Source organism: Mastigoproctus giganteus, chromosome 10 (genome assembly GCF_048544385.1).
Source record: "Mastigoproctus giganteus isolate SK-2022 chromosome 10, ASM4854438v1, whole genome shotgun sequence".
Lineage (NCBI taxonomy): Eukaryota > Metazoa > Arthropoda > Arachnida > Uropygi > Thelyphonidae > Mastigoproctus > Mastigoproctus giganteus.
In genome coordinates this window covers 24697323-24716486 of record NC_143584.1, presented here as the reverse complement: position 1 = coordinate 24716486, position 19164 = coordinate 24697323, and the positions used below count along the sequence as shown (strand labels likewise).

Genomic DNA, 19164 nt, shown 5'->3' with positions numbered 1-19164 from the left:
GGGGGAAGATGAAGTTACTGTAGAGTTGTTAAAATTGGGAGGAAGAGACATGACACAGAAACTGGACTTTACAAAATGCATTAGAAAAGGCTTGAAATAATGCACCTAAGGAGTGGAATAATGCAGTCATAGTTTTGCTGCATAAGAAAGGAGATAAATTATAAATTATAGACCAATTAGCTTGTTATCCCACATCTACAAGTTGTTCACAAGGGTCATTACTAACAGATTAGAAAGAATACTTGATGAGAATCAACCGAAAGAGCAAGCTGGCTTTAGGACAGGATTCTCAACTATGGATCACCTTCACGTAATATCACAGCTAATGGAGAAAGCAAATGAATATAAAACACCATTATGCCTGGCATTTGTGGATTATGAAAAGGCATTTGACTCCATACAGCATAAGGCAATGTTTCGGGCACTGGAAAGACAAGGCATAGATACCCCATATATTATGATTTTGAAGAAAATATATGAGAGTGCTACCTCCTTTATTAGACTAGACAAAGACAGTAGCAAATTTAATATCGAGAAAGGAGTTCGACAAGAAGACACAATATCTCCGAAGCTGTTTACTGCTGCCCTTGAGGAAGCTTTCAGAAGATTAGACTGGTCGCAGAAAGGAGTCAATGTGAACGGAGAGTACCTAAACCATTTACGAGTTGCAGATGACATTGTGGTCATAAGCCACGATCCCAAAGAATTAGAGGCAAATCTTAATCAGTTATGCACAGTTAGTAAGGATTTTGGACTAAAGATGAATATGACTAAAACAAAAGTAATGATGAACAAGTATGCCACAGAAAGGGAAATAATGATTGAAGGAGCAGTAATTGAAAAGGTGGAGTCATATACTTATCTGGGACAAGTTATTAACTGTAATAATGATAAATGGCTGGAAGTCAAGAGAAGAATAAATTTTGGATGGATAGCATTTAGGAAATATAGTCACATACTGAAGAGCAATATTCCAGTTTGTCTGAAACGTAAAATAATGAACCAATGTATACTCCCCACCATGACTTGTGGAAGTGAAACTTGGGCACTCACCAAAAGAATGGAAGAGAAGCTGAGAACTACACAGCGAAGAATGGAATGAATTATATTGGGAATCAGACTGTTAGATAAGAAGAGAAACACATGGATTAGTTAGCAAACTCAAGTAAAAGACATTCTTATCAAAACTAAAGAACTAAAATGGTCTTGGGCAAGACACATAGCTCGAAGACATGATGACAGATGGACTAAGAAAATAACAGAATGGTATCCAAGAGGAGCTGGAAGAAAACCTGGAAGACAAAGGCGGAGATGGATAGATGAAATTCATGAGTTTGTGGGTAGTAAATGGATGGCCAGTGCTCAAAACAGAAGGAACTGGAAAGTTGCTGGAGAGGCCTTCATCCTGCAGTGGATTGAAAATGGCTGATGATGACACTCACGTAAATAATGAAAAGGACGTCGGATAATTGTGCATTGAGATATGAATTTTTTTGTGCAGTGCAGACAGGCTGCTAGAGTAGCTCATGGTGTCTTATCAGTGATATGCAGAAATTTTGCTAGCAGTGATGAGGGGATTGTCCCCTTGTATAAGGCAATGGTCAGGCCACACCTTGAGTACTGCCTACAGGTCTGGAGTCCTCATTTTAGGAAGGATGTAGAGCTGCTGGAACGAATATAGAGGACAACGAGATTGGTGAGGGGAACAAAAGGGTTGCTCTTATCAAGAAAGACTTAAGTTTTCCAAATTGCAGCATCTGGAGACTAGGTACGTGTAAGGGATCTAATTGAGGTGTATAAGTCCTTGAATGGTTTGAGCAAGCTCAATGCTGATGGGATTCTTCCTCTTGCTCAGATTATTCACCTGAGTGAACATAAATTCAAATTGAGGAAAGACAATTGTAGAATATATGTGCAGCAATTTGCCTTTAGCCAGTTGTGGGGGTCAAAAACTTTAAGTCCAAGGCAGAACTAGACATGCTTTTGGAGTGAAAATCTTCCCTATTGGTGAAATGGGAAGATTTTTTTTTTTTTTTTTTGGCTGATGCTATATAAGCTTGCTTTCTTGCATCATATGCCTGTACTAATGCTAATATTTCATAAAACTCCTTATTAAAATATTTATTTTCTAATTCCCAAAAATTGTATTTATATTTAAATTCAAGTACTGCTATAGGTGTCAATCTAGTTGTGATTTGAATTTCCCATGCTATCAGCCTTAACTTATTCCAGTAATTAACTCACTGGCTAAAGGAATTAAAGTGACAAACCCACCTGTTGACCTTACTTTCCCATTTCATATAAAAGGGTTCAGGGGACTAACTAGCATTAATGAACTGTAACGTGCGTGTGTGTGTGTTCAATTTAATTATTGAAACCTGTTTGATTTAATTAATTGTTTAGTTAGTTATTATTAAACAGAAGATTAAAATTATTATTAAATATTACATTTAAAGATCATTAGTTCTTAGAATTCTTCATATGCTACAAGCAGAAATCTAACCTGAACGCTGAAGTTTCATTCATTTAATGATTTTTTTTTTTTAACTTGAAAATGAAAGAGAGAGATAATTTCATTTATACCGTATGCCCCCCCCCCTTTTTTTTTCCAGCTGAATTAATGAAATTTGGTTTCACTGAAAATATACAGGTGTAAAAAAACATTTTTTTATTTTCAAATTTTTCTTTAAAAAAATTTGAAAAGTACATTTAATAAGTATTGTGATCATCCATTACTAATAGGTCAAGCATTGGTATACTCCAAGTAGAATTAAACACCAATAACCTTTTTTCAGAAATAAAGAATAAAATTTGATGTTTTTCAGACCACTTGCCACTCTCTTTGTTACAGATGCCACTGCTAATGGGTTAATAGCATAAAATAGCACATTTAGAATGTATGTAGTGTGGCATGGGTTGTGAAGACCTGCTAAGATTCAACATTTAAGCAACCATTCTCCTAATTGTCTGATGTTCACTCAGTATAAGAGTAGACATTAAAAAAAAGCAGGCAAATAACGAACATATTTAAGAAATTGCTCCTTTATAACTTGTTCATAAAATGGTGTAAAACTTATGCTGAGGTTAATAAATAATAGTTGTCTGTAATTATATATAGGATTTTATTAAATATAATTAAGAGTTCAATTAAGAATTGCATTCTTAATTATATTTCTCAATATTGCTGAGATGCAGTGTGTGAGATGGAATTATGTTTAGAATGTGGAAGGAATGGGATCATTTCGGTTGATGATTAATCTTGTAGTGTAGTGTTGTTTTTTTTTTTTACTTTAATTAGAAGTGGTCTTCAAAATTCATTTAACAATAAAACAAAATCAGATTAGTTAATTACTGAGAACTAATTTAATGTTTTTTCAGTAATACAGTAAGTAATTTTTCAATTTATACATATATATATATATATATATATATACACATACAATCTTTATATATATTCTGTTAAAATTCTTATGTCAAAATTAGCTCCTAGAAAAGGTTCATCTTCAACTTCAGACATTTCTTGATGATCCTGTGTACAGAGATCAGCATACTTTGCAAATTGAAATTATTCACACATTTGCAAAAGTTGGACCTAATACAGAACCAAAATTTCGAGATGATTGTAAGTTAATTTCCTGTCATAATTTTTAAGAATGTTGTTTTTATGATGCAGTAATTTCATAATACCATATCCCATATTAAAATTATGTAAATCAGCCAGAAAGTAATTACTTCTAATTTTTATTTCATCCAATTTGTAAAATACAGTAAACTCCCATTATAAGCACTTTCAAAGGGAATGGCCCAAAAGAGTACTATAAGTGGGAAAGTGCCATAAGCAGGATCTTCCCTCTGCATTTTTTATAATGAGTACTGAACTTTCTTCCCACAGCTGTTATTGATTTAAACTCTGCAGGCCAATGCATTCAGTTAACTTTTTATTCAGTTGTCGTATTTGGGGTCATTCAATATCTGCAAATAATAGAGAAATTGAAAAAATATAAATGCAACAAAAGAAAAATCAGATTTACATGGCTGAAATTATTATATAAAAAACTTTGAGACGAACTTTCATATAATTTTTACTAAATGGTTCTATCATTTGTATAACGTTAGTTATTAAAATTTAAAACTGCTGCAGGACTTTATGACCACCCTGTATGATCACCCATGACAAATAGCTAGAAACTGATTTGTAAAGAGGCTTTTCTACCTTCATAGGTTTAAATTAAATATGAAACAAACAGCTGGGAACAATTTCTGTGAAGTGAGCAAACTGCATGTTTAAGGATTTCTAGAATTCTAGAATTTAGTCTCTATGAATAGGGTTATATCCAAGTTTATTTCTTCTTGGGACCTTAAGAAAAAGTGATATACAGTGGTGGACAAAAAAACTGCATTACTTGTGAATTTTGTAAATAATGTGATTTGTGCTGCATTGTGGGTTGCAGAAATGTTCAAAATGCATTTGTTAGATGGGATATATATCTCTGTGAATGAAATCCAATAAAAAGACTCCACCTGATATACCTAATTACCATAAATATCTTCCCAAAGGGTAAAATGCGTAATTAATGAAAATATGAGAAATCATGCAAATGGCAATCGTGACAACCAAACATACATTTTATTGCATTTACATGTACAAATTGAAATGACAAATTAATGTAATAGTATTTTGTACTGTAAATCAGTAAAATAAGTCCTCAATATTTTGTTGTTCCTCCTCGAGCTGCAATTACAGCCTTGCAAAGATCTGGCATAGAGTTAATCAACTTCTGGATATACGGTTGCCCAATTTCGTGGTACCACACCATTACAGTGCTCTCCTACAGCTGAATCTTACTTGTTGGCTTCTTCTGAGGAATTTTAGATGACATTATGTACCAGCAATTTTCAATAGGGTTCAAATCTGCACTGTTGCCGGGCCAGTCTCAGAAATGCCAGCATTTCTGAGATGACTGCATCTTAAGGTAGAAAAATGAGGGAAAACATTGGTGTATGTTTTAAGCGTTGTGAGAGTGGAAGACAAACTCATCGTTAAATCTAAATAGCATAAAACTTACCAATTTTGCTGAGTCCTGTTGTGCTGAAAAATACAGTTTTGGACATCTGTGTGGTGATCCCTATTAACAGGTTTCAGGCACTCCTCCATATAGCAGTGTAGGTTTCTACATTTACTATTCCGTTAATAAACTTAATTCACCCCACTCCTTTGCTTGTTATGAATCCCCAGACCATGTGACCGGCAGGGGAACTTTACAGTCAGTGTTATGCAGTCAGGATGGTATGCCTCCAATTTTAATCTTCTGATATATCACTTCCCATCCGAGTCATGCAGGTTGGATTTCAATTCGTCAGAAAAGATGACAGTGTCCCATTGCTCTTTTGTCCATGAAACATATGTTTTAGCCCAAGCAAGTCACTCTTTTTGCATTTGTTGGGGCAACAAAGGCTTCTTCTTGGGCGATAGGCATGCAGACCACATTCTGAAAGCCGTCTTTGGATAGTTCATGCATTTGTTTCAACACCAGAGGCCATCTCAAAGTCCAGTTTTAGATCAGAAGCACTAGCATGGTGATTATGAAGGCATAGCCGTTTCAAATATCGATCTTGGGAAGGCATAGTCACTCTCTTACAACATGATCAAGGTCTTCTCTTCACATCACTGGTTTCACACTTTAATTTCAGCACCCGGGATACTGTTGACTGGTGGCAGCCTATCAGTAGCACGCGTAGAAAGCCCTTCCTGGGACAGAGCAACAGCTACACTTTTTTCTTGGTGTCAACTGAACATGTGGAGCCGTGCTTACACCTCCGCAAAACAGGATACTAATGAGCTTATTTACCCTTCCAACACCATATTTGTAGAAACGGCTGGTGGCAATACCTTGCAATTACTGTCTGATGCAATGCAATACCTTTACTCTGACAACAAAATGACTGTAATCAAACAATATCTTATGCATTTCACTACAAATATTACTTTTTTTAAGGTGATGCAGTTTTTTGTCTGCCACTTTAAGCTGAAAAACTTTTAAATGGAAATGCTATACCCATTAAAAAATGTATGACACATCATAGGATTAACTTTGTTTTTTACCCTAAAGAATGCAACTTTGATATTAAGATTTAGAGGTTTTCCAAGGGCTTTGTCCAGGAGTAATAATTCTTTAAATAGCAGTTGCTCTGCTGACAGTAACCCCAAACAGCTGGAAGAAAAGACACCTGTGATCCGTTCTTCTAAAAGGAGTACCCACTTATCTAGGATCGTAATTAGATTTCCGGAAGACAAGAATTCTTCCCTTAACATAACCCTTGAAAGCTCATGGGCTTTCAGCATGATAAACAATCAGATTTTCAGCTTGAAACTGTCTGCAGTGCTGGAACCAAACAAAAAGTTTAATGTGTCCTTTCCTAGTTTAAAACTAGGCATTGACTTCTTCCTGTCTGATGTAGGTTCTTAAGCACATCATCCTCCAAAAAAGCCGTCTTATCAATATTGAAGACTGTACTGGAACAATTACTTCCCTCTTCAATGCACATCAGGGTGCAAGGCAAAACTGCCTGTTCAGCAGCATTAGCAGCTTTGCCTTGCATCTGGATGTTATTTAAACCATATCTAGCTTTGAACCACATTAACTACCCATTACATGCACTGAAACTTTTGTTCTTGGCTTCTTCTCTATGATATTGGTTTTTGACTCTCAGAAAGACTCATAATCCTTAACTGTAGTGGTGGCAAGATTTAAAGAAGGCATGTTATTTGGCCTTGAATCCAGAAAATCAAGTCTGGATTCAATACAGAAAATCAATTTTGTAAGGCATTCCCTATATATTAGTAGCTGAAAAACAACATGTATGGTATTTCAAATTCAGCTCTTGTTACTAGTTTTATTCATTCAAATGCTCTCTCATAGCATTTTTATTTTTAAACTACAACTGTAGATGAAGAATAAAATTACATTTCACATTTTGGTTTTTTCGCCTGATATTCCCTGACAGTGGTTTTGCCACTTATCACTCATTTGGAGAGGTCTGGCTTCAATTCCCATCTGTGACTGGAGCAATTTTTGGAGGTCATCTTCATTTGAAGCTGTAGTTAGCCAATCTCAGGTGGAAGGAGTAGGGTTCCCCCCACTTCAGTTATTCTGGGTTTTTCAGTTCACACAATATACAAATGAGCCAATGAACATGCGTATATACTTCTGCAGACATAATGCACAACAGTGCAATATGGTCTAAGTTGCTGATGCACCTAAAACCTTACACCTGATATTGCTCAACTAAGCAAATCCAGGCTTCTCAGTCTGAATGTGACAGTTACTTCCAAGGAATTAGAAAAATAAATGCAGACCAGACTATCACAAATTCAAATCTGACTTTCCATGAATAACAATATAGATGGCACTGCACTAGTGACAAATTGTAGGTCAAAGTAAGCTACGTGTGATATGCACCACACTACCATTAATATCCAGACACTCCTCTGTTAATCCTTGGTCAAGTCCTACCCAAGCACCTCTTGTCAGCCAATTATAAATATGCTCGTATGCCTTCAAGGAGACAGTAGTACGATCATGAATGCAGGATTCCACAAACGAAAGCGTTAACAACGCAGAATGATAATGGGGTGCAACATAAGCATTCAGGCTGTATCAACATTTCAACAGCACTGAGGATCCCTAAGTCAGTGATTGATGAAGATGTATCTGCAAATGGAAGGGGACCAGTGCTGAAATCATCAGGAAATGACTTTGAAACCTCCAAAGCTGGCAAAACGTGGAATGTGATGGAACAGTTCTGCAAAAGAATCAGTGGATCAGAATGCAGGTTGACATTGTCGAAGTGCATACAAGCCCTCAGTGAAATGATTAGGACACATGTCAGCACCAGTACAGTGCACAGGATGCTGCATGGTTTTTAGTTACCATGGTCATGCAGCTAGCCACTAATCACCCCAACTAATGCCAGGTGCTGTCTAGCTTGATGTAACGCTTCCATTCTTGGACCATAGACCAATGGAAACCAGTTCTTTGACATGTTGAATGATAGTACAGAGTCTAGAGGTCTGATTGGCTGGAGAAAACTACCTGCCTGACTGTATTGGCCTGACAATTAAATTGGTTGCAGGCAGTGTTGACAGTCTGGGGTTGGTTTGGCCAGGGACTTTTGGTTGTTTTGAAAATAAAATCATGAATGCTGAAATTTGTCTAGATGTCCTGGACAATAGTGCATTGTGGCAGTGGCAGAACATACTGTTTTTTGTTATTTGGTTTTTAGGAGCATTAGCAACTAAGGCCATATTGCTCCGGAGATATGCAGTGGTCATTCCCTGACCTTTCTGCATCCTCTGTATTTGGTGGTCACGGGCTCGAACCCCGGTCTGATCAAGAAGGGCAGATCATACCTGTGTCAGCAGTACACCATTCTGTCATACTACTTGTATTGTGATGGGCTGGTATGAGGACATGAGTATGAAAGTTGGACTGGCCAGCCTGAAGCAATGACCTCAGTCCTATAGAGAACTTCTAGGATGGATTGAATCATCGGGTGCACTTGAGGAGATATTGTCCAAAAAAAAAAAAAAACGGTACTGAACTGTCTGCTGCTTTGAAGGCCTATGACGATATTTTCTACCTATGATAGCAAAAAATATCGGAGGACATTGATGAAAAACTGGAGGAGTTTGTTCCATGAAGGCTAAAGGTTTCATCACACATTATTAGTTTTCCTGTTTTTTTATAAAAGAATAAGAGAAGCGTTCCTCAATGTAGAACACTTCCGTATGATACTCTCCAGAAATTAAAAATCAAATGAACACAATTGCAAAACTATTTTCCTTCCTGAAGCCGACAATGCTTTTCAACCATATGTTATGATCCCAGGAATGAAAATTACCAAATAGGAGCAACATGGAGCTTATATAGGGATTATTGGTCTTCACGCATGTGCATAAAAGACCAAGAATCGGAGATTAGATATGGCCGGCGAACATTAACAGAATTCTCGTGTAATTTAATTTTGTTGGTTTCTGCAATTAATAGTCTCATATAATTACGTTGGACACAAAGTACTTTGCCCTCATTAAATAAAAAAGTGTTTTTCATTAATGGCATGAAAGGCTAATTCTGATGCTGCTGAATGAGAAGCATGAACAAAGGCCGTGTGTTCATTAACATGAAAATTGAGAGGAAACCTCATAGAATCTTGATACGAGTCACATTCGCCGCAAGAAATGTTGTATACCAGGTCATTTATTTGTGTTGCGAACGAGGAAAGGATTGAGCAATTGTTCAATTAGTGTGTAATTTCCGTATTGACCTGGCTACAATTTTAAATTCAGTATCTTTAAAGAATCTGTTAAATTGTTTGTGCGACTGTTCAACATATGGGACAGAAATAAAGTATTTTTTGATATTACTGTTGTTGGTTGGTGTATTTTTTGTATTCGATCCTTAGCTATTACCCCAATTCTGTCTATCGTAGCAAATCGGTAACCCCAGTTTAAGAATCTGTTGGTTAATATTTGTATTTTTGAGCCCAAAGCAGATTCCGTCATTGAATATTTATAAGTATTGAGAAATTGATTAATGATAATCGATCTTTTGTAGGTGAATGGGTGATAGCTGTTATAATGCAAAGGTTTACGATAGATATTAAATTGGATTTTATTCGCATCCCGAGTAAGCATGAAATTTAGAAAATTTAATGACTTAGTATCTGTATTCTCCCTCTCCAATGTAAATGGTGCACTATGGCCATAGATGCCCATGTGCCTAAAAAAATTCCCAAACAAACAATCCAATGTAAATTTGAGTCTAGAATGAATATTATTAAACGAATGTAAAATGTCTTCGATAGTGCTACTATCGGTAATAATTAGAACATCGTCTAAATACCTCCTATAGTATTTGATACAGGGTAGAAAAGGCATCAAATGTATACGTTCAATTGTTGAGAGATAGATCTCCGATATTAGGCTGCTCAGACTTAATTTGAACCAAAAATTTGTTTTTATACTTTGTCTCAAAAGGTGATATAGTTGGCTTCAACTAAGAGTTTAATTAAGTGAAAAATTTCCTTAATAGGAAGCTTCGTATAATTAATCGGTATCGAGTTATTTAACATATCCCAAAGAATATCTAATATGTATTCAACGTTTACATTCGTGTATAACAAGATAACATCTAGTGAGAATAAATTATCATTACTGCCAGGTCTACACTCCTTAAGGTTATTAGATAGTGTATCATAGTTCTTAATCCCAAATTGTATCACCTGTCTAAAGGGTTTTATAATGCTATTTACATGTGTGGCCAAGGATGAAAATGCCGAGTGTCTGTAGGAAACAATAGGCCGAATAGGAAATCCAGTCTTATGTAGTTTTAACTGACCGAAAAGTGCAGGAACATTGTATGTTCTGGCCTTCAATTCCTTTAATTGCGCCATAGTAATGTAGTCATTTTTTCGATACATGGCTAATGTTTTATTGTATTGATTGACCAAATTGGTAAATAGGGCCGGGTCTACTTCAAGATAAGTGGCGGTATCTGATACAACTGACTCTAACTTATTAATGTAATTAGGTTTATTGAGTATTACCACTGTATCTCCTTTATCAGTTCTCTGAATAATAATGTCTTTATTTTCCTGAAGTCCATGTAAAGCTGAATTGTCACGTGTATTCAATTTAGGAAGTCGCATTTCTTTTATGTTATTCACCACTTGGTTAACTTGTTGAATAAATAAATCTTTTTGTGGAACATTACAAAGTCCAAATTCAATATCAGTTACACATGTTTTTTTTTTTTTTTTAAACAGTGCATAATTGATATTGAATTGATATATCAGATACCTCCACTTATCTTGAAGTAGACCCGTCACTATTTACCAATTTGGTCGATCAATACAATAAAATGTTAACCACATATCAAAAAAAATGACTACATTACTATGGCTCAATTAAAGGAATTGAAGGCCAGAACATACAATATTCCTGCACTTTTCAGTCAGGAAATTACAAAAGACCGGATTTCCTATTCGGCCTATTGTTTCCTACAGAAACTCGGCATTTTCATCCTTGGCCACACATGTATATAGCATTATAAAACCCTTTAGATAGGCGATACAATTTGGGATTAAGAACTACGATAAACTATTTAATAACCTTAAGGACTGTAGACTTGGCGGTAATGATAATATCAGAGATCTATCTCTCAACGATTGAATGTATACATTTGACGCCTTTTCTACCCTGTATCACATGATATGGAAGGTATTTAGATGATGTTCTAATTATTACTAATAGTAGCACTATCCAAGACATTTTGCGTACGTTTAATAATATTCATTCTAGACTCAAATTTACATTGGAAAGGGAGAATACGGATACTAAGTCATTAAATTTTCTAAATTTCACACTTACTCGGGATGCAAATAAAATCCAATTTAACATCTATCGTAAACCTACAAACACTGGTATGCCTCTGCATTATAACAGCTATCACCCATTCACCTACAAAAGATAGATTATCTTTAATCACTTTCACAATGCTTATAAATATTCAACGACAGAATCTGCTTTGGGCTCAGAAATACAAATATTAACCAGAAGATTCTTAAGCAGGGGTTGCCCTTGCTACGATAGATACCGATTACGATAAAGATACTGATTTAAAATTGTAGCCAGGCCAATACGGAGATTACACACTTTACTGAACAATCGCTCAGTCCTTTCCTTGTTTGCAACACAAATAAATGACCTAGACAACATTTCTTGCAGCAATTGTGACTCGTCTTATCAGGGTTCTGTGCGGTTTCCTCTGAATTTTCATGCTAATCAACATGCGGCCTCAGTTCATGCTTCTCGTTCAGCAGCATCAGAATTAGCCGTTAATGGAAAACGTACTTCTTTATTTAATGAGGCCAAAATACTTAGTGTCCAAAGTAATTATACGAGACTGTTAATTGCAGAAACTGTCAAAATTAAATTATATGAGAATTCTGTTAATGTTCACCGGCCATATCTAATCTCCAATTAATGGTCTTTTACACGCATGCATGAAGACAAATAATCCCTATTTAAGTTCCATGCTCACCCCTATTTGGTAATTTTCATTCCTGTGATCATGACGTACAGTTGAAAAGCATTGTCAGCTTCAGGAAGAAAAATCGTTTTGCAATTTTTTCTTTAAATTAATTTTTTACTTAATTTTTAATTGTGTTAAATTGATTTTTAATTGTTTTCGTTTTCATTTCTGGAGTGCATCATATGGAAGTGTTCTATGTATCATATTGAGGTAAACTTCTCATATTCCTTTACAAATATTGATATCAACATAGAACGTATTGAGCATTATAGCCCTGGTTCATACCATCATGTATCATATTGAGGTAAACTTCTCATATTCCTTTACAAATATTGATATCAACATAGAACGTATTGAGCATTATAGCCCTGGTTCATACTATCAAATTATTAGTTTTCCTATAAATAAAGGTTATTTGTAGATATGCAGGTGCCTGGATATTAATGATAGGGCAGAGTATATAGTGCATAATGTGAAAAAGGATGCCTGGTATGAATTCCTCTGTTTTTGTGGTAATTATTTTTGGCAGTTAATTTTATTTTGGTTTTATTTTAAATTAATTAAATTATCAAGTACATTATATTTTACTTTTTCATTCATTACATGTGAATAATAGACAATTTTACTTTCTGTTTAGTTGTCCTTCCTAGGTTAGCAGCTCTTGCAGCCCAGAATAATAGTATGGCCAATGAATCGAAAAAACGGGACATATCAGTTGCCTTAATGGAGGCATATACTGCACTTTCCTGCTGTTGTATCCTTTTGACATTTTAAAAATTAGAAATTTGAACACCTCTAGAGTTGAATGAAATTTCACTGTAACAAATATTAATTTATTATACCTTGTGCCAGGTAGATTCAGATTTGAATCAAAATTTTGGTCACAGCCTGTTAATTATCTTACCTTTTTCATACTTAGCAGTCTGTGTTATACTTTCATCCTACATATACATACTTGCTTCATCAACATGGAGTGCTAGTTTCCTTGAAGCACAGGATGCTTTAGAATGAATTTACAGCCACTGGAGAACACATACTTTTATCGCTGCAATTTCTGTCAAACTTATGTTATTAAAGAAATTCTTCTAATGGTCCAAACGTGGAAATATTAAGGAGACATGTCTAGATGTGGGAGAAGAAATGTTCTGAATCCTCAAACTCGGTGTTGAGTATAGTGATGGATTTATTGGCTGGGTGTTGTCATAAAGAAGAATTTCTTGATCCCTTTCTTGACGTTTTCAGGATGCTTTTTCCTCAGTACTACCTTCACCTTCATTACAAGAGATTGAAATAATGGTGAGCATTTATTATAATACTCTGCCTCAAAAAATCTGCACACACACACACATGTTGAGGCTCAGTAGACCAAAGCCATTACCTTGATATCAGATTTCTGGAATTTGAATTTTTCGGTGGTGGTGTTTATGTGATGTTATTGCATGCTTGCCAGTTTGCTCTCAGGTGTCTAATGGTGAGCTTGTATCTCATCAAAATCTTGTCGAGAAATTCATTCCTGTCTCTTCTCTGACATTCTAGATGTAACCTCAACTCTCCATACATTTCTGATCAATTGTCAGCATCATTGAAACCCATATTGTGCTCACTTTTCAGAAGTGAAGATGCCCTTAAATAATTCTGCACTACTCACTGATATTCACTTCTGGTGAAATTTCATAGTATAAACCAGAGCTATGACACTCAATACATTCTATGTTGATTTCAATATTTGTAAAAGAATAAGAGAAGTTTACCTCGATATGATACATAGAATACTTCTGTATGACTCTCTCCAGAAATTAAAATGAATAAAAAATTAATTACAAAAAGTTTTAACATAAATATGAAAAACGATTTTCCTTCTTCTTGAAACTGACAATGCTTTTTGACCGTATTTCGTGATCACAGGAATGAAAATTACCTCGTATGTGTGAGCATTATTAGTCTTCGCACATACGCATAAAATACCACAAATCAAGATTAGATATGGCAGGCAAATGTTAATAGAATTCTCATGTGATTTAATTTCAGCAGTTTTGAAATTAATAATTTTGTATAATTACGTTGGACACTAAGTGTCCAACGTAATTATACAAAATTTTGGCCTCGTTGAATAAAAATGTATATTTTTCATTAACGGCTAATTCTGACGCTGTCCAGCAGCGTCAGAATTAGCACTGCAAGAAATGTTGTATACCAGATCATTTATTTTTGTTGCAAAAGAGGAAAGAACTGAGCAATTGTTCAGTATAACGTGTAATTTCCATATTGGTCTGGACAATCTTAAATTTGGTATCTTTAAACAATGTGTTAAGCGGTTTGTGCCACTGTTCGATGTATGGGACAGTGATGCTACTATTGTTGGTTGGTGTAGTTTTTTGTATCCTATCCTGAGCTTGTACCTAATTTGGTTTATAGTTGCAAGGGGGTAACCCCTGTTTAAGAATCTGCTGGTTAATATCTATATTTCTGAGTATAAATCAGATTCAGTCATTGAATATTTATAGGAATATTTGAGAAATTGATTAAAGATAATAGACCTCTTGTAGGGGAATGGGTGATAGCTGTTATAATACAGAAACATACCGGTGTTTGTTGGTTTACAATAGATGTTAAATTGGGTTTTATTGGAGCCCTGAGTAAGCATGAAATTTAGAAAGTTTAATGACTTAGTATCTGTATTTTCCCTTTCCGATGTAAAATCAAGTCTGGGATGAATATTATTAAACGAATGTAAAATGTCTTAGATAGTGCTTCTATTGGTAATAACGAGAACATTGTCTAAATACCTCCCATAGTATTTGATACGTTTAAAATATGAATTTGATTGTATAAACCACAGCTATGATGCGCAATAAGTTCTACATTGATTTTCCTTCCTCAAACTGACAACGCTTTTCGACCGTATGTTGTGATCACAGGAATAAAAATTACCACGTATGTGTGAGCATGAAACAAACAGGTTACAAAGCTTTCCTCGTATACACTATTGCAGGACCAGATTTCACTTTTAGCCAAAGGATTAAATTATAATTTACCACCTCGCAAACTACCTAAAAAAACAGTTCATAATAGATATTGAATTTGAACTTCGAAATGTCCCACAAAAAATTTATTTATCCAACAAGTTAACCAAATGATGAATAACATAAAAGAAACGTGACTTCCTAAGTTGAATAATCATGAAAGTTCAGCTTTACATGAACTTCGAGAAAATAAAGTATTATTATTCAGAGAGCAGATAAAGGAGATACAGTCGTAATACTCTAAAAGTGATTATATAAATAAGTTAGATTCAGTTATATCTGATACCTCCACTTATCTTCAAATAGACCTGGCACTTTTTACCAATTTGGTAAATCAGTACAATGAAACATTAGCTACGTATCTAAAAAATGACTATATTACTATGTATCAGTTAAAGGAATTGAAAGCCAGAACACAATATTCCTGCACTTTTTGGTCAGTTAAAATTGCACAAGACCAGTTTTCCTATTCGGCCAATTGTTTCTTACAGAAACTCAGCATTTTCCTTGTTACCCACATATCTATATGGTATTATAAAACTCTTTAGACAGGTGATACAATTTGGGATGAAAAACTATGATACATTATTTAATAACCTTAAAGAATATACGCTCGGTGATAATTTATTCTCACTGGATGTTACTTCGTTATATATATGAATGTAAACGTTGAATACACATTAGATATTCTTTGGGATATGTTAAATAATAACGCTATACTGGTTAATTATACAAAGCTTCCTATTAAAGAAATTTTTAACTTAATTAAACTTTTAGTTGAAGCCAACTATATCACCTTTCGAGAAAAAGTATACGAACAAATTTTTGGTTTGCCAATGGGATTAAGTCTAAGTGACTTAATATTGGAGGTCTATCTCTCAACGATTGATCATATACATTTGACTCCTTTTTTTATCCTGTATCACATTACTATGGGAGGTATATAGACGATGTTCTCATTTTACATTTGTTTAATAATATTCATCTCAGATTCAATTTTACCTTGGAAAGGAAAAATACTGATACTAAGTCATTAAATTTTCTAAATTTCATGCTTAATCGAGACTTGAATAAAACCCAGTTGAGCATCTATCGTAAACCAACAACACCGGTATGCTTCTGCATTATAACAACTATCACCCATTCAACACTACAAGAGGTCTATTATCTTTAATCAATTTCTCAATGTCTATAAATATTCAATGACTGAAACTGCTTTAGACTCAGAAATACAGATATTAACCAGGGGTTAATATCTGTATTTCTTAATATCTGTATCTCTAAAATTCTTAAACAGGGGTTACCCCCTTGCAATTATAAACTGAATTAGGGTACAAGCTAAGGATAGAATACAAAAAATATCGGCGCCTCCGTAGCCAGGTGTGAAGGAGCAGCAGTGCGTAGCACACGCTTCTTGATTAGACTGGGGTTCAAGCCCTTCACCACCAAATACGGAGGATGCGGAAAGGTCAGGAATGACCACCGCATATCCTGGAGCAATATGGCCTTAGTTGCTAATGCTCCTAAAAACCAAATAACACCTAACACACAAAAAATACTTTATTTCTGTCCCATATGTTGAACTGTGGCACAAACAGCTTAACACATTCTTTAAAGATACCAAATTTAAGATTGTGGCCAAACCAATACGGAAATTACACGCTATACTGAATAATCGCTCAGTTCTTTCCTCTTTCGCAATAAATGACCTGGTATACAACATTTCTTGCAGTGATTGTGACGTCTTACCAAGGATCCACACAGTTTCCTTTGAATTTTCGGGTTAAACAACACACATCCTCAGTTTGTGCTTCTCGTTCAGCGGCATTAGAATTAGCCTTTCATGCCGTTAATGAAAAACATACATTTTTCTTCAACAAGGCCAAAATACTTAGTGTCTAACGTAATTATACAAAATTATTAATTTCAAAACCGTCAAAATTAAATTACATGAAAATTCTATTAATGTTCGCCTGCCATATCTAATCTGCGATTTCTGGTCCTTTACGTGCCTGCACAAAGACTAATAATGCTCACACATACACAGTAATTTTCATTCCTGTGATCACAACATGCGGTCGAAAAGCATTGTCAGCTTCTTGAAGGAAAATCGTTTTTCATGTTTACATTAAACTTTTTGTAATTATTTTTTAATTGTGTTCAATTGATGTTTTTAATTGTTTTCAATTTATTTACATTATTTTACATTAATGTTTTATTCTTTTTAATTTCTGGAGAATGTCATACGGAATTATTCTATGTATCATGTTGAGGTAGTAAACTTCTTATTCTTTTACAAAAATGGTGAAATTTCATGCACAGAAAAATGACAGCTGTCCAGAAGAACAGCCACAACTGTATTAATATTCATGAGATTGATTGTAGTAAGTGGCCATACAACGTGAGAATGGTGCACACCCCAACTCACAACTATCCTTGAATTGCAGTACACTGTTTTCAACCGTGCAGCATTCTCAAATTTTACTATGAGTTTTCTGTGAAGATTATCTGATTTTGAGCCTTCTTTCACCAAAGTTTGATTACACATCGCCCCGCTCCTTTCTCATTAACTTCTACAGATTCCATCTTACATATTCCATATGACTAAGCACCAGCATGCTAGTACATTTGAAAAGGGAAACATGATATGACTGCAAAAATGACAGGATATTGAACTCAGAGCAGTGGGTGTTGTGGCTGAGAGTTGTCATAAAGAAAAACTGCTTTATTAATTCACATCATTGTTTAATTGTCAGATCAACAATAACTTCAACAAACTAATCCTCTCTCTCCACTTAATTTTTAATAATTGAAAGATTTGTTTAGATTTTGGTGCAGGATTTTGCCATTTATTAAGGTTTAAACTATTTAGATTAAACTGCAGCCACTTTTTGGAACTGATGAGAATCCCTCAATGTGGGCTCCTGTTTTGTGGTGAAGAAGACATTCCAATGATGCTGCTCATTCCCCAGCTACTATGCACAACAGACATTAGATTCCTGTGGCAGTATTTTGGAGGTAGGAGGTGATCACTCATCTCCTGCCATTGCCATAGAAATCTGGTATGCCATATGTTGTGACTCCTGGAGTTTGGTTGGGGAGAGTAGGACCTAGTCTTATTAGCTAGAATCTCAGTTTCGGTACATCTTGGTTTCTGCTTCAAGACTTTAAACCCTGAATGACTCACTTAGGATCAATTGGCTATTGAGCACGTTTGCAAGGGTAAACAAAAGCACTGTTTCTTATAGCCTTGTGGTCTGAGGTACAGTACTAAAAAATAATAATAAATAAAAATATGAATCTGTGTAATATAAGTTTTATGGAACCCAAATACATCCCTTTCAGAATGTATTGACTTAGAATCTCCATAGCACCATCACAACAGCAAAAACAAAGAAATGCAGAATGGAAGCCATATCAGTTACTCTCCCTGCTCTGTTGATTATTCATTCAACAAACTAATAAGTAATTTTTAAAATGCCGTTTTTTTATACAAAATAATCTGGAAGATTTGGCAGATTCTCCAAAGTCTGTCATGTGACTATGATCTGCAGATCCATGAGTGAAACAAAACTTTTAAGAAGGATGTAGAGCTGTTGGAACAAGTACAGAGAAGGGCAAAAAGATTAGTGAATGGAACAAAGGGTTGCTCGTACGAAGAAAGGCTTACGTTTTGCAGATTACAATGTCTGTAGACTAGGCACCTGCGAGGTGATCTGATTGAGGTGTATAAAGCCTTGAATGATTTGAGCATGCTCATAATCACCCGAGAGGGCATAAATTTAAATTGAGGAAAGACAGTTGTAGGATAGATGTGCAGAAGTTTGCCTTTAGACAGCAGGTAGTTGGTTGGTGGAACAGACTTCCATTTGTTGTGGAAGTTGATAGCCTAAATAAATTTAAGGCTGAGCTGGATAGATATTTGGAACGAACGGAAGGGTGAAGTGGGAGCGAGTTTTTTTTTTTTTTTTTTTTTGGCTGATGCTGCATAATTTTGCTTTCTTGCATCATATGCCTCTACTAATGCTAACTTCGGGAAGTTACTATAA

At 35.1% G+C, this 19164-nt stretch overlaps 1 protein-coding gene across 1 annotated transcript in view; it reads left to right on the top strand.

The window, feature by feature from the left end:
- Positions 1-19164, top strand: part of LOC150078878 (RAB11-binding protein RELCH homolog) — a 450480-nt gene that overhangs the window by 398799 nt on the left and 32517 nt on the right. The window contains exons 22-23 of the mRNA XM_090382879.1: positions 3484-3622; positions 12730-12846. Coding sequence (XP_090239005.1) covers positions 3484-3622; positions 12730-12846 — 256 coding nt within the window. The remainder of the gene's footprint in view (positions 1-3483; positions 3623-12729; positions 12847-19164) is intronic.